The 14153-nt window shown below is 40.5% G+C and overlaps 1 protein-coding gene across 2 annotated transcripts in view; it reads right to left on the minus strand.

The window, feature by feature from the left end:
- Positions 1-13223, minus strand: part of ARFGAP3 (ADP ribosylation factor GTPase activating protein 3) — a 48428-nt gene extending 35205 nt beyond the window's left edge. For both annotated transcript variants that reach the window (XM_063308253.1, XM_063308252.1), the window contains exons 1-3: positions 13065-13223; positions 8663-8781; positions 5791-5863 (exon numbers count right to left, since the gene is read on the minus strand). In XM_063308253.1, coding sequence (XP_063164323.1) covers positions 5791-5863; positions 8663-8781; positions 13065-13133 — 261 coding nt within the window. In that variant the 5' untranslated portion in view covers positions 13134-13223. The remainder of the gene's footprint in view (positions 1-5790; positions 5864-8662; positions 8782-13064) is intronic.
- Between the last annotated feature and the right edge of the window lie 930 nt (positions 13224-14153).

Here is a 14153-nt window from a genome sequence, read left to right on the forward strand (position 1 = left end):
GAAAGAGGAGTGACATTAAATGCAAATATATATTGAGTATACATGTGAACTTATATTGAGAAACAGGAATTTGAGCACAACAGCCCAGACAAGAGCATTTGGATAAGAATACAAGGAACGGGAAATAACAACAATAGTGCTGATTGCCAAGCCAGGCATAATTTTGGGGTTAATGCCCTCTTGGACCAGACAGTGGAACTTTCAGAGAGGGGAGACATAGTAATAATGGGACATTTTCAACACTGCTGAAAATCCAACTCCATCAAGACTCAATTGCATTGCTGACAGAAAGCAGAAGAAACAAGAGGATTGGATCCAAAATCTGACTGTAACCAATAAGGAAGCAGTGGAAATTTTGAGAGGAAGTGACTATGCCATCTTGAAGTTTAAGATACCACCAGAACAAAAAATGGACCAGAGTCCTCCAAATGCGCTGGATTTTAGGAAAGCCAAGTTCAACAAGCTCAGAGAAGGCAGGATCCCTGGGATAGACATCCTCACACTGAAGGGAGCCAAGAAATATCTCAAAATAGTAACATTCTGGAAATGCAACTACATGCCATCCCGAGAATTTTTTTTTCTTCCTAGCATTTTCCTGTGCACAAAATTGAAGAAGTTGTTGAAAATTATGTTAAAATGCTATGGGATTTTTGCATACAACTTGATTGTCAAATGGAATGCAACACACAGACTGAAAAAAAGTAAATTTTGTAGATTCTGCAATACTTGGATACAATAGAATTGAGGAAAAAATTGGAAGAATTATAAAGATCTAACTATCAAAATGTATAAATTATAGAAAAGTCATCCCTATAGTTATTGGCACATTAGGCACAATGGCCAACAAAATTAAATGCTTACGAGAACTAAATATTTCAGCTATTTCAACTGAAAAAACACCTTGCTGGACACATGCTATATCTTAAGATGTTGCTTGAGTAATTCCTAGGCCCCTGGCTTAAGCTCCAGTTTCCAATTCCAGTACAGCAATCCAAGTTGTGATTCTTTTTGTTTTTTCTTTATACTGTGTTATTCCTTGATGATAAAAATGTCATTATTAATTTATTATTATTGTTGTTATTATTACTATGGTTGGTCGCACAGTCAACCAGATGTTTAGATTGGATTTGGCATTTTTGTCCACCTATCGAGTCCTTCCCAAGGACCTGGGAGAGGCAGATGTTGTTTGATGGTATTAAAGGTATCATCGCAGGATGTAAGCTGTTCCACGTAAAGCTGCCTTTTGCAATTGACTGATGGTGATTTTGTGAATGCTGATGGTATTCAAGTAGTGCCCCAGATGTTTCAGAATTGCACCAAGTCTTTTGCTACAGTTGTTCTACTTCTATTTGCAGGTCTTTATATTTTGTGATTTTCTCCAGTTCTTTCTCTTCTCTTCTGCTGTCTCCAAGTATTGCAATGTCCACTATCCAGATTTGTCTTTCTTATCAACAATTGTTAAGTCTGGGGTGTTATGTGGCAGATCCTTGTCTGTCTGAATTCTAAAGTCCCAGAGCACTTTAGCTTCTTCATTTTCTATTACTTTGTCTATTTTGTGGCCCCACCAGTTCTTGCTTGCAGGCAAGTGGTACTTTTTTGTAGATATTCCAATGCATCATTGCTGATACTTTGTCATACTGTAGTAAGTCTGTGCAATCTTCTTGCAGCAGCTAACTAGGTGGTCCACTGTTTTTTCAGCTTCTTTGCAGAGGTGGCATTTGCTGTCTGCTGCCTTCTCATTCTGGCCTTATATGCATTTATTCTTAATGCTTGGTGTTGTGCAGCCAGAACTAGCCTGTCTCTTTCTTCAACTTCCTTGCTTTTAGCCATTGCCAGGTCTGGTTGTTATCTGATTTGCCTGCTGGGTTTTTTGTGTATTGCCCAGGTAATATTTTGCCTTGCTGCGTCTCTTCATTTGGTCTTTCTTGTAGGCCAGTTTGGTCTCTCTGGTATTCAGTAAGCCTGCATGGTGTACATCTTCAGTGCATCTTCTTCACTGTCCAGATAGTCTTCCAATGCCTTTTTTGTTTCTTCAACTGTCTGGTGGACTTGCAACATTCCATGCCCACCTATGCTCCTTGGTAAATAGAGTCTGTCAATGTTGCTGTGTGGGTGAAATTCTGGGATAACTGTTTATTTCTATCAACCAGAGGAACTTGCCATGTCCATTCTTGCCATGGAGCTTTGACTGTGGGCTTATCAACAGCAAGTAACAGCAATTCAGGTGACATCCCATTCCTTGGTTGAAGGAATGAAAGTCATATATTCGTATTCAAGCAAGAACTCTAGAAGAGTAAGATCAGCCCAGACTGACCTGTAAACAAATGCCAGCAAATTGCTCACCACTGTTTTCTTTGCCTTGAAAAACTAACCATTCTCCTCTTACTATATATTATGCCCCATATCTTTTTATACTGCAAATCTGAGAATAGGAGGAAAAAGGAATTCTTTCTCCTTTTTAACAGATGTGAGCTATTTTTGGCAATAACTGTCTGAAAAACAGGATAAAAATACAATAAATGCATCAACCCCAGTGACAATAATACAGGTAGTGCTCTGTTAACAATGGTAATTGGGAATGGGAACTCCATCGCTAAGCAATGCAGTCGTAAAGCATGATGTCACATGACATCACATGACAGCAGTTTCGGAAGTTCCAGTTGCTAGGCAAATCCTGCATGGTTGTTAGGTGCGATGTCATGTAATCGCCATTTGCAACCTCCTGCAGGCTTCCCCATTTGCTTTGCTTATTGGAAGCCAGCAGTGAAGGTCACAAATGGTGATCACATGACCACACAATGCTGCAACTGTCATAATTGTGAGGCTGGTTGGCAAGCACCCGAATCACAATCATGTGACTGCAGGGATGCTGTGTTGGTCACAACTCTGAGGACCAGCTTTAAGTCTCCTCATTCACCACTGTCATAACTTTGATCACTGAATGAATGGTTGTTAACTGAGGACTACCTGTCATCAAACCATATTCCTTAATAGAAGGACCTACCAAGGTGCTTCTGTATTGAAAGGATTTGCCAGTGACATCACTGTTGCCCAGGGAACGCCCAAGGGGGCTCCTTTCATGTCCCTGTTATTTTCCCACCGAAGTGGTACCTATTTATCTACTTGCATTTGCATGCTTTTGAACTGCTAGGTTAGCAGGAGCTGGGACAAGTTGACAGAAGCTCACTTTGTCACACGGCTCACACTCTCGCGTTTCGAACTGCTGAGCTGCCAACCTTAATGGTCCTCTGACTCAGCATCTTAACCACTGAGCCACCATGGTCCCTTTATTATGTGCCATGAAGTTAATATCCACTCTTTATGACCACATTGATGGACCTTTTCCAGGATGATCTGTCCCTAACTGGACTCTTCGGCTCTTCCAACTGTGCACCCATTGCTGCTGAAATCGAGTCCATCCACTTTGCTGCTAGTTGTTCTCATTTTCTTTTTCCTCCTACCTTTCCCAGCATTATAAAATTCTCAATAGAGCTAGCTATTTGCATAATGTGTCCAAGGTATGATAATTTGAGCTTGGTCATTGGTATCTCAAGTAAGAATTCTGGATTGATTTATTCTATGATCCAATTCTTCATTTTATTGGCTATCCACGGTATCTCAGGAGCCTACTTCAACAGGACAGTTTTAAAGCGTCAATAAAATGCTCTTTTTACTTTTTCTTCAGAGTCCAACTTTTGCTTCCATAGAATGTCACAGGGAAAACCACTGCCTAGGTGATTCTAATGTTTGTAGGTATAGACACATCACAACATCTGAACAGCTCTTCCAAGGCCTTCACTGATGCTAAATGCTAGTCTGCAAGATGTTTCTTAACTGCTGGTTGGTTCCTTTACTGTTGATAGCTAACCCTAAAAGGCAGAGGCTATTTATTACTTCAGTATCTTCACTGTCAATTCTAAGGCTGGTCACTGTACCTGTTGTCATTAATTTGATCTTTGCGTTTCATTTCTATACTCAATGAAGTACATATTGATTTCTTTTCAGTATTCTCTGGTTTCTCAATTATCCAGTGTGCATCGGCAATGTCTCTGTTCCTCGGCTTTTGCTAAAACCAGCATTAATATCCAGCCTCTCTGTTTCCATGTATGGTCCTAATTTACATTGGATGATCCTATGCATTATCTGGCTAGCATGTAAAATGAGGAATATTGTACAATAGCATGCAAACTATTAACATACTCTGTTAAGTCTTCTTTTTTGATATTGGTATACAGACTGACTTCTTCTAACCTTTTGACCGTTGTGTTATTCTCCAGATTTTCTGGCATAGTTTGGTTCAAACCTTTACTGATTCTTCTTCTGTTGCTTCCCAATAAACATCGTGTCTTCAGCAATATTGAAAAAACATTTTCAATATTTGGAAATATTGAAAAAAAAAATTCCATTAGTAATCCTATATTACTAAGCTAAGTAATATAGTACTAGTACCTATGCATAATAACGTTACGTTATTATACTGAACATATGCAAGAGTTTGAACATATAAGTGATGAGGTGAATTTAGAGTTAATGATATACAGCATTTCCTATTTAAATACTTTTACTCAAAACAGAGCTTCACATTTCTGATTAGTAACTATTAGCAGGACTGAGTTATGCTTTTTTTTTTCTTAATCCATTCAGTCTGTTTAATCCGATTCTCACAGACTGCCTGGGCAAGTCCCTGCAGTTTTCTTGGCAAAGTTTTTCAGAAATGGTTTGCCATTGCCTCCGTCCTACAGCTGAGAGAAAGTGACTGGCTCAAGGTCACTCAGATGGCTTTGTCCCTACGGCAGGACTAGAATTCATGGTCTCCCGGTTTCGAGCCTGATGCCTTATCTACCACAGCAAACTGAGTTATGCATACTCAATGCCAAAATTTCTGAACCTTTGCATTCCACATTAAAAACCTGTATAATTTAGGCAAAAGTGTATAGTTTCTTATTTTACTCTTATTTCTTATTTTTATTTTGTTGCTGTTTTGAATAATTAGTTCTTTCTGATAAAAAATAGATTAGGGCATCATCCCAACATTACTGAATATCCCAGGTTGGACCTGGCTTTAGGACAGACCTACTGAAACCAGTGGGATTTAGACATGATCAACTTAACTCCCATTGTTTTCTAAAGTATCTACTCATTTATCAGGGTTCTATGCATATTAGGATATTTATGAGTTGAAAGGTGAAAGGTCCCCTGTGCAAGCACCGAGTCATGTCTGACCCTTTGGGGCGACGCCGCTTTCACGAAGTTTTCTTGGCAGACTAAAGAGCGGGGTGGTTTGCCATTGCCTTCCCCAGTCGTCACCTTTCCCAGCAAGCTGGGTACTCATTTTACCAACCTCAGAAGGATGGAAGGCTGGGTCGACTTGAGCCGGCTACCTGAGAATCCAGCTTCCTCTGCGATTGAGCTCGGGTCATGGGGAGAGTTTCGGGTGCAATACTGCCGCCTACCACTCTGCGCCACACAAGGCTATATTTATGAGTTACATTTTGTTTATTTTCTATCCTTCGATATAACTGCACAGATATCTAGAGCAGCTTAACAGTACTGGGTGCAGCAGTCTTGAAAATCAGAGAAATAAATAAGAAGTTAGATCTATCTTATTCATTTATTTCTCTGGCTTTCAAGATGGTTAGCTGCTCTAGGAATCTGTTGCAGTTACATCAAAGGATAGAAAATATACAGAATGTAACTCATAATATGCACAAAACCCTGATAAATAAGTTAATAAATACAGATTCCTAGACACCAGGAAAAAAACAAGCAAGTTTTAATAGATGTACTTACAGCATTTGCATTTCCTCCAATCTGCATGCACCTCAACTGAAACCATGACCAGTTTGAATCTAATTCTGTAGACCTAAAACCAAAAAAAAAAAGAAAGAAAGAAAAAAAGAAAGAAAAGAAAAGAAAAGAAATAATTTCTCAAACACTTTTTAAAAACAACAAAGCAGGGTATCTTGTGAGAGATACCAAAAACAACAAAAAAGGGGCTTGGGAATATGTTAGATATAAAACAAAAGCCAAAGATGCCCATTGAAAGAGAAAGTGGTGAATTGTAATGAGTGATGGTGGGGAGACATAACTTTTTAGCTTCTTAATTTCTGTCCTCTCACAGAAAGGAAATGGATGGTTAGCTGGTAAGCATTATGCCACTGGGGGAAAGGAGCGAACAGAAGGTTAGAATGGTCAAGGACAGCGTAAGAGAGAACTTGGATAATGTAAATGAATTCAACTTTCCAGGACCAGATGGATGGCATCCTAGGCTACTGAAGGACCAGAAGAGGTGATTGCAGAACCACTCTTGATAGCTGGGTGACCTTGGGCCAATCACTCTCTCTCAGCCCTAGGAAGCAGACAATGGCAAACCACTTCCGAAACTCTACAGAGACTTGTCCAGGCAGTCATCAGGAGTCAAGCCTGACTCAAATGCACACGAAAACAAAAGTTCCCATAAGACTGGAAGAACACAAACGTCATCCCTACCTTCAAAAAAAGGAAAGGAGAAAGACCTGGGAAACTACATAGCTATCAGCTTGAGATCTATACTGGACAAGACCCTCAAACAGATGATCAAATAACAAGTTTGTGGGCACTTGGACAGGCATGCTACAATTAACAGGAGTCAACAAATATTTGCCACAAACAATTCATGCCAGACCAATTTCTCTTTCTTTGATAGAATTACTAGCTTAGCAGATTAGGAGACTACCAAAGACAAAATATACCTTCAAGATAATGCCTCATGATGTTATTCTCCTTCATAAAATGGTAAATATGGGCCAAATATACTATGTAGTGTTAGATGTACTCACAATTGATTGAATGACTGCACCCAAAGAATGCTCTTCAACCTAAAACAAACTGTGTGTGGAGTGTCACAGGATTCTGTCCTGGGTCCTTGCTGTTCAACATTTTTAACAATGATTTGGGTGCAAGAATTCAGGGTGACAGATGACACAAAGCTGGGAAGGGTAATTGTTCATTGTATGGATGATTACAATGAAATATGGTCATTCTTTATTGAAAATATTGTACAGAACTTTATATACATGAACAAAATTTATATCATAGTTCTTTTGTTCTCCCTTTTGTTCTATTATTTTTTCCTTATTATGTTTAATTAAATAAATAACACACACACACACACCAACCCTTGGAGAAATGGCTAATTCTTCAGATGAAAGAAACAAGATCCAAAAATATACAGACAGGCTTGAAGAGTGGTCTGAAATGAATAGAATGGAATTTAACAGAGAGAATTTAAAGTGCTGCATCTTGATAGGAAAAATTTAAGGCTTGTCAACCATAAATTAAACATTAAATCAGCAGTGTGATGAATTTGCTAAAAAGACAACTGCTATCTTGGGATGCATTAATAGAAATGCAGGTCGACATCACATTCCATTCTGTTTCACCATGGTCAGATTCCATTTGGAATACTGTGTCCAGTACTAAACATCATAGCTCAAAATGGACAGTGACAGATTAGAAGAAGTTCAGAAGAGGATTACCCAGATGGTGAACAGCCTATAAACCAAGCTGTATGTGGAATGATTAAGGATTTGGGAGGGAAGGTATGATAGTCTTTTCTACTATTCCAGATGCAGGACAAGAAGATCTTTTCATCACAACTTAATTAATTAAATGGAACTCACAAGAGGAACAGTTTGGTTACATCGTTAACACTTAACTCTGCAAAAAGTTAAAAAGGGATCAAGCATCTCCTTCTGAATGCTTGCTGCGTGGGTTCTGAAAACACTGTGTGAACGGGACAGGATTTTAGATCTGAGAAGAGCTGTCTTTAAAGGCCCTTAAAGGGATAGGATATTGCTTCAACTGGATGATATAAATCACAGCAGAAAGCATTACTGACCAGACATATGTTTTCTGGAACTGGTAAAACAAAAGAAGCAATATTCATGTTGATGGAGAGTCAGTGAATTACTGAAAATATTTTGAAACCTAAATAGACAATTGCAGAACAATCACCCAACAAGTGTGTGAGTATACTACTTTACAGGAGTTGGTTGTCAAACAACAATAACCAATCTTGGGAAAGCTACTGCTATATTTGATATACAAAGTTCACCCATTTTGGTTGGAAACAATGAATACAGGATTGTTCTTTATCAGATCTACAAAACAATACTCACAATAAAGTTGAAGATACTCTAAATTATGAAGACTACTGCAACGTTTAATATCCAAAAGAGTTAAGGCATAAAGCTCTATGGCAAAATTGAAGAGCTGCAATAAATATTAGATACTTAAGACGTTAATTTTAAGAACGTCTATTTCTAGTACAACCAACAAATCATGCAAAATTTTTAAGAACAAACAAAAACTATGGGAACATATATAAGTCAGAGTGACTGAAATCAGTTTAAATATTATCTAAAGTTTAGCTTGAAAGCAACATCTTTATATGATGCTCTATATTTTGAAATTCATATAAGATACAGATGTGCCAAACTATTTCTGTTTATTTTGTACCACTGCACAATAAAGACAGCTAGCAGGAGCAAGAGACAGATTCAAACCAAGAAGCATCTTTTCTACAAGATGAGGAAAATATATAGATGTATATCTATATACAGACACTCAGGAAAACATCCCCAAACAATGAACAGCATGCATTAACAAATGAATTGCTTACCGAATGAAACTCAAGTGAACTCCAAGCGAGCGATGAGTCCCTGAGCAGTCAATACAGAGGAAAACCCCGTAAGTTATGCTTGCCCAGCTTGGATTTTTTGCTCCACAGTCAAAACATAACTAGAAACACAACCACAATTTGATTGTTACTTTTAAGTATTACCCAGCATACCTTTGTCTCCTAAAAATGCTATGATCTGCAAAGTGCACACAGAATACAAGTATTACTCATCAATTTAGCTATTTATGTACATCATTAGTGAAATGTTACTTTTAAGAATCCAAATCAAATCAATGGAACTGAAATTAATGGCAACTAAGTTGTCGTTGAGTCCCAAAAAAATCAATGACAAGAAAGTTCAACAGACTAGATGGAGACATTGTAGGAAAGCCATATTAGTCTATGGTGGCAGAAAATCAGAGGTCTGGTAGTACCTTTTCCAACTATCACATTTTATTAAAACACAGAAACTTAGCAATGTTAGTTGGGAAAGATACTACCAGACTCCTCCTTATTTTCAACAGTCTGGATGCAACCCAAGAAGGCTAAGTATTCAAAATCTGCAAGATATCCCATAACAAAATTAATACTTCTGTACATCAATTCTGCAAATTAATAAAAATAGAACTCAGAATAGCAGGTGAAATATTGGAACTGTATTATGCATATGTTGTATATATTCAACAAAATCAGCATGTACCTTTTAAAAAAAATCTCAGGCAGTTGGTCTACTCAGATTTTTTAAACAACATTAAGCACTTAATTAAGATTATGTGAACCTGCTGAATAACCTACCTTGTTTCTGTGGTGCAATGAGGAAAGGAAAATAACATAAAATGTTTACTAAAATCTGGCATTTAAAATATTACAGTATTTTTACCTAAGCAAACATATACAGGTAGTCCCTGTTTAGCAACTGCCTCATTTATCGACCATTTGCTGCTATAACAGTGATGAAAAAGTAACTTTACAACCAAGCCTCAAATTTATGACCTTTGCAGGTCTGTAAAGCAAAGGAAAGTGAAGTCAGGTTATAAGCACAGTCACGTTTTCACTTAAACAACCGCTTCGTTTAACAACCAAGTTGCTGGTCCCAATTGTGGTTGCTAAATGAGGACTACCTGTACAATTCAAGTGGCATTAATTTATGTTACTGCACCTCTTGGAAATTCCTATGAGGTGCATGGATGGATGCACACAGAATCAGACATAAATGTTCACAAATCAATAAATACAATCCCAAACCTAACATATCAGTGTGTTGTCTGCTAGAGAAATAGTTTTAAATTATTTGAACAATGACCTGAAGTTACAGGAAGGCAAGACGTTAATTAATCACCCTGACACAACATTCAATGGACTGCAAGATTTCTCCAACAAGTTATGTATCTCTTTGATAACTGGGCTGCATATCAGAAAAACGAAAAATAAGCCCCAAATGAATTGGGCTGCATCCAATTCACACTTACCCTATAATGGATATAATTACTATAGAGCTACTTTTCTAACAAACATACACAAAATAGGATTATGATTTGGCAATACAATATATTCACTTAGATACACTGCTGCAGCATGCTAACTATTCTTACTTTCCAACAGCTGCATATGAACATATGCTTTAACCAACATTAAAATGGCACAGAATAGGAGCACCTCACAGACCTTGGATTATTTCAGAAAGCAAAGCAGGGTAAACCTGATTAGCTCTTGGCTGGGAGACCATCAGGACAAGGCTGCAGGCTAGAGTGGGAAGTTAAAAAGACTCTCGAAACAGTTAGTGGCAGATCATTTCTGTACTGTGGCCCAGAAAAGTACATTCATGCATCACCAGGAACTGCATATGATTTGAAGAAGACACTACTTTTATATGAGATACTATTTAAACTACCTAATCAAAGTATCTTCTACAACATAAGCATGTCTTCCTATTTTGGATTGTTGTACTGTACGCCACCCAGAGTTTATTAATCTGATTAATAAATAAATATTTCTCAAATCTCTATAGGCAGCTGATTGATCACTGTGGAATTAGAAGGCCTTTGGTTTGATCCTGCACTCTTCTCACCTTGGTCTTGAACAAAAGTTGCTGGCTTTCTTTGAGAGCAATAATGAACATGTGAATGCCAAATATTCCCTACTGCTTTAGCCTCCATACCTTGTTCCCCAACCCACTTGCATAAAATAATCTTGGTCCTAGATCCCAATGTATCAACCTTATGGACACAAAAAATTGCATTATGATTCTATTCAATACTTAATTATTAAGAACTCACTCATCTAAATAGATTAGTTTGCTCTACTCTCTGCTGCCTTTTACTTTATTTCATCTTAAAGATGACTTCATGTTTTTCGTAAACTTGATTTATATGCAGCATAAGTTCCTTGCTTAATTAATGGAAATAATTCTGAAACACTCAAAATGAGCATGCTGCTTCAAACTTATCTTCACAGAACATGAGAGGATAGAATTACTTGGCACTTTAATAATATAAAATTGCAAACTGAAAAATTATGTTAATTTATGTCAAAATATTCAGAAGCAAACAAATACCTGAAGATAAACTTCTGCAGACACTGCAGCTTGCATTGCAAAAATAATTGTTTCTTTTGACACACATACACTGAAAAGTCATTTTCAGCCAACTCATCAATTTTCAGCTTAAAAATAAAGACTGCATTCCACACAGTAATTTAAAGGTATGCTGCTGGCATTGACAAGAGAACTTTGAACATGGATTCCAGCACAGCGGAAGTGAAAATAAACATTACTTAAAAATGATATGGCTTGGAAAGCCTTAAGTACACTGTATTCTCCCATAGTAGCAACCACAAAAAACGATTAAAACATTTTTGTCCTGAATTAGCATTATTATATCAAGTCAGGAAAAAAAGAGGAAAAAAGTGTATTTTCCTGAGCATGCAATTACGGTAAGTGAATGCATGTATATGAACACTGTGAGACTTAAATAATGCGAAGCATCCATGGCAATGCACACTGGGCCAGGAATTAACAGGATTAGAATTTAGGTGCAAGGCACTTGAGTGAGAAAATGAGCCTCACATGTATGACAGGAAGCCCCTGGGTTTTTTGGGTTAAATACTGAAGGTGTGCAAATCTATTCTGGAACGTGCACAAGATATATACACACAGTAATTATGGGGAAACCAGTGTGAGACAGTGGTCAAAGTCTTCCTCTAGAAGTAGAGAGATCCAGGTTCAAATCCACTCTCATGCAGAAACTGGCTGACATGGGCCAGTGTGTTACCGTATTTTAATTGAAATATTTTCTTCATATAGCTGAGAAAAAATTATCTTAGATACAGCTGAAATAACAGGTGTGATCTGAGGACTTGAGTGGCAATGGGCACTAATATCCTCATCATAGCCATCCTGCAATGTGCAGAGACATGGATTGGCTTGAAGTCTTCTAGAAGGTCTAACTGAATGGGCATCTGACCTTGCCTCTCCCAAATCCAACACCAAATCAGTACCTTTATCTGCAGAAAAGCAACCTAAGGATACTGACCACTTTGTGGATGCAACCCTGTCTCACCCCCATTATATCGGCCCACCCCACCCGATCATCCAGAGAGGGCATGTTACAGACCCCATCCATAAGAGAATTCCATCTGGCGGGGTCCAGGAAGCGGGCCTTCTCTGTGGTGGCCCCCGCCCTCTGGAATATCTTGCCCCTGGAGGTGAGGCAGGCCCCCTCTCTCCTGACCTTCCGGAAGGCCCTGAAGACCTGGTTTTGCCATCTCGCCTGGGCTGGGAAAGGGAATAACCATTCTTGGGGATGGCTCTCACCCTAGAGTCCCTCCCACCAGCCTGGATTTTACATTTCTCTTGGATTTTATTTATTTATTGGGTTTATTATAATTGTTTTATGTGATTTTAATGTTTATGTTTTATGGGGAATTTTATTGTAAACCGCCCAGAGTCCCTCTTCTGGGGGAGATGGGCGGTGGCTAAATTTGAGTAATAAATAAAAATAAAAAAACCTTGTCGTTCTCATCGCAGCCATTGCCTTCCCAGATGTTTTTCGACTTCCAAGTCTAACCTACAGACCCGTGATTTCCGAGTGGTCACCCATCCAAATACTAACCAGGGCCAACTCTGCTTAGCTTTTTCTCCCAGTCAAGTCGGACTGACTCCTGTAACTCAATGAAAGCATCCAGGGAGCCCTCCGGGAGCCATCGGCCTTCTTCAGGGACATCTCTCAGCTCTCCAGCCCACACTCCTATCTTCAGATTTCCCCGTGTTCTCTCACCCACACACACCCAGGCTCCAACACGCTTAGCAGCTTCCCGGCCCACACAAAACCGCCCGCGCACGAGCTCCGCCTCTCGGCGCCTTGCAACGTGTCACTCGCGAAGACTTCGCTCGCCTCCTGCTTACCTTGTTAGTGGGAATGGCGCGGAGCCGCTTGAAGACAGCAACCAAGTCCTGCTTGCTAGGCTCGCACATCTCTCCACGTTCCGGTTCCAGGTCGTCGTGGGACCCGTAGCCACCCCGCCACTACCGCTCCTAGCGCCGCTGCCGCCGGCCGGGAGAAAACACGGATGGCGACGCATGCGCGCTTAGCGGCCGCCCCAAGACGGAACCCCCCCCAAGGGGCGGAGCCCTGGCGCGCGTCCGACGCCGCGGAGAGGAAGAGCGAGCGTGCCGCGCGCGCCCTTCCCGGCAGTTGATTTGTCTGCTGCTGATTGGACGGTGCCCCTCGGACCGTCCCTTGGACCACCCGCCCCATTGCTAGGAAGTGGCGCTGGGCGGGGCCTGTGGCAGGGCTCGCGAGCGCGGGCGGTGCTCCGGAGATGTCGCGGGGCCACGTCAGCCGGTCTGCGCCCGGCCCTCCTTCGGGGCTGCGGCCTCAGAGCCGTGACGGGGAAGGCGGGCGGGGCGCTCAGCTTGCCTGGAGGCGGTGGCCCGGCTTCTCTCGGTGGCTGGCATCGTCGTTTGATCGATTTCCTTTGGGGAAGACCGGCAGAAAGCCCAGGGCAGTAGCTGATCATCGACAAAGCTCCGGAAAGAGGGCAATAGTCGGTCGTTCCCGCGCGGAGGATGCGGCGTCTCCCGCAGCCGAGCTCAGCCTGGGGGTGGCCGTCGGTGCGCTGCTCCGCGTACCCCCCCCCCCGAGAATGCCAGCAGCCTGGAACGCGGGGTGGGTGGTCCTCAGGGCTCACCTTGAAAGTCCTCTGCCTTGAAGGGAACCCGGAGCTGATCCTTTGCGGGCTTGGAAATTAAGGAGAGTCGGTCCTGTTCAGGAGGGAGATTGGAGATCGTCATAGACTGGAAGAAGACAGGAGCAACCGGCTTCTCTATTGTTGCCAAGCGCGTGTTCCTGAAATCATTGCTAACTAAAAGGAAGAAAATATTTCTAAACGTCCAGAGTCGTTTTCGAGATGGGCGGTGTAAAAATACAATGAATTAATGTTCTAATTATTGCTCTACTCATCCTCAGTATAATCTTCAAGCCGTGAGATGTTA

This window comes from Candoia aspera, chromosome 7 (assembly GCF_035149785.1).
Source record: "Candoia aspera isolate rCanAsp1 chromosome 7, rCanAsp1.hap2, whole genome shotgun sequence".
Lineage (NCBI taxonomy): Eukaryota > Metazoa > Chordata > Lepidosauria > Squamata > Boidae > Candoia > Candoia aspera.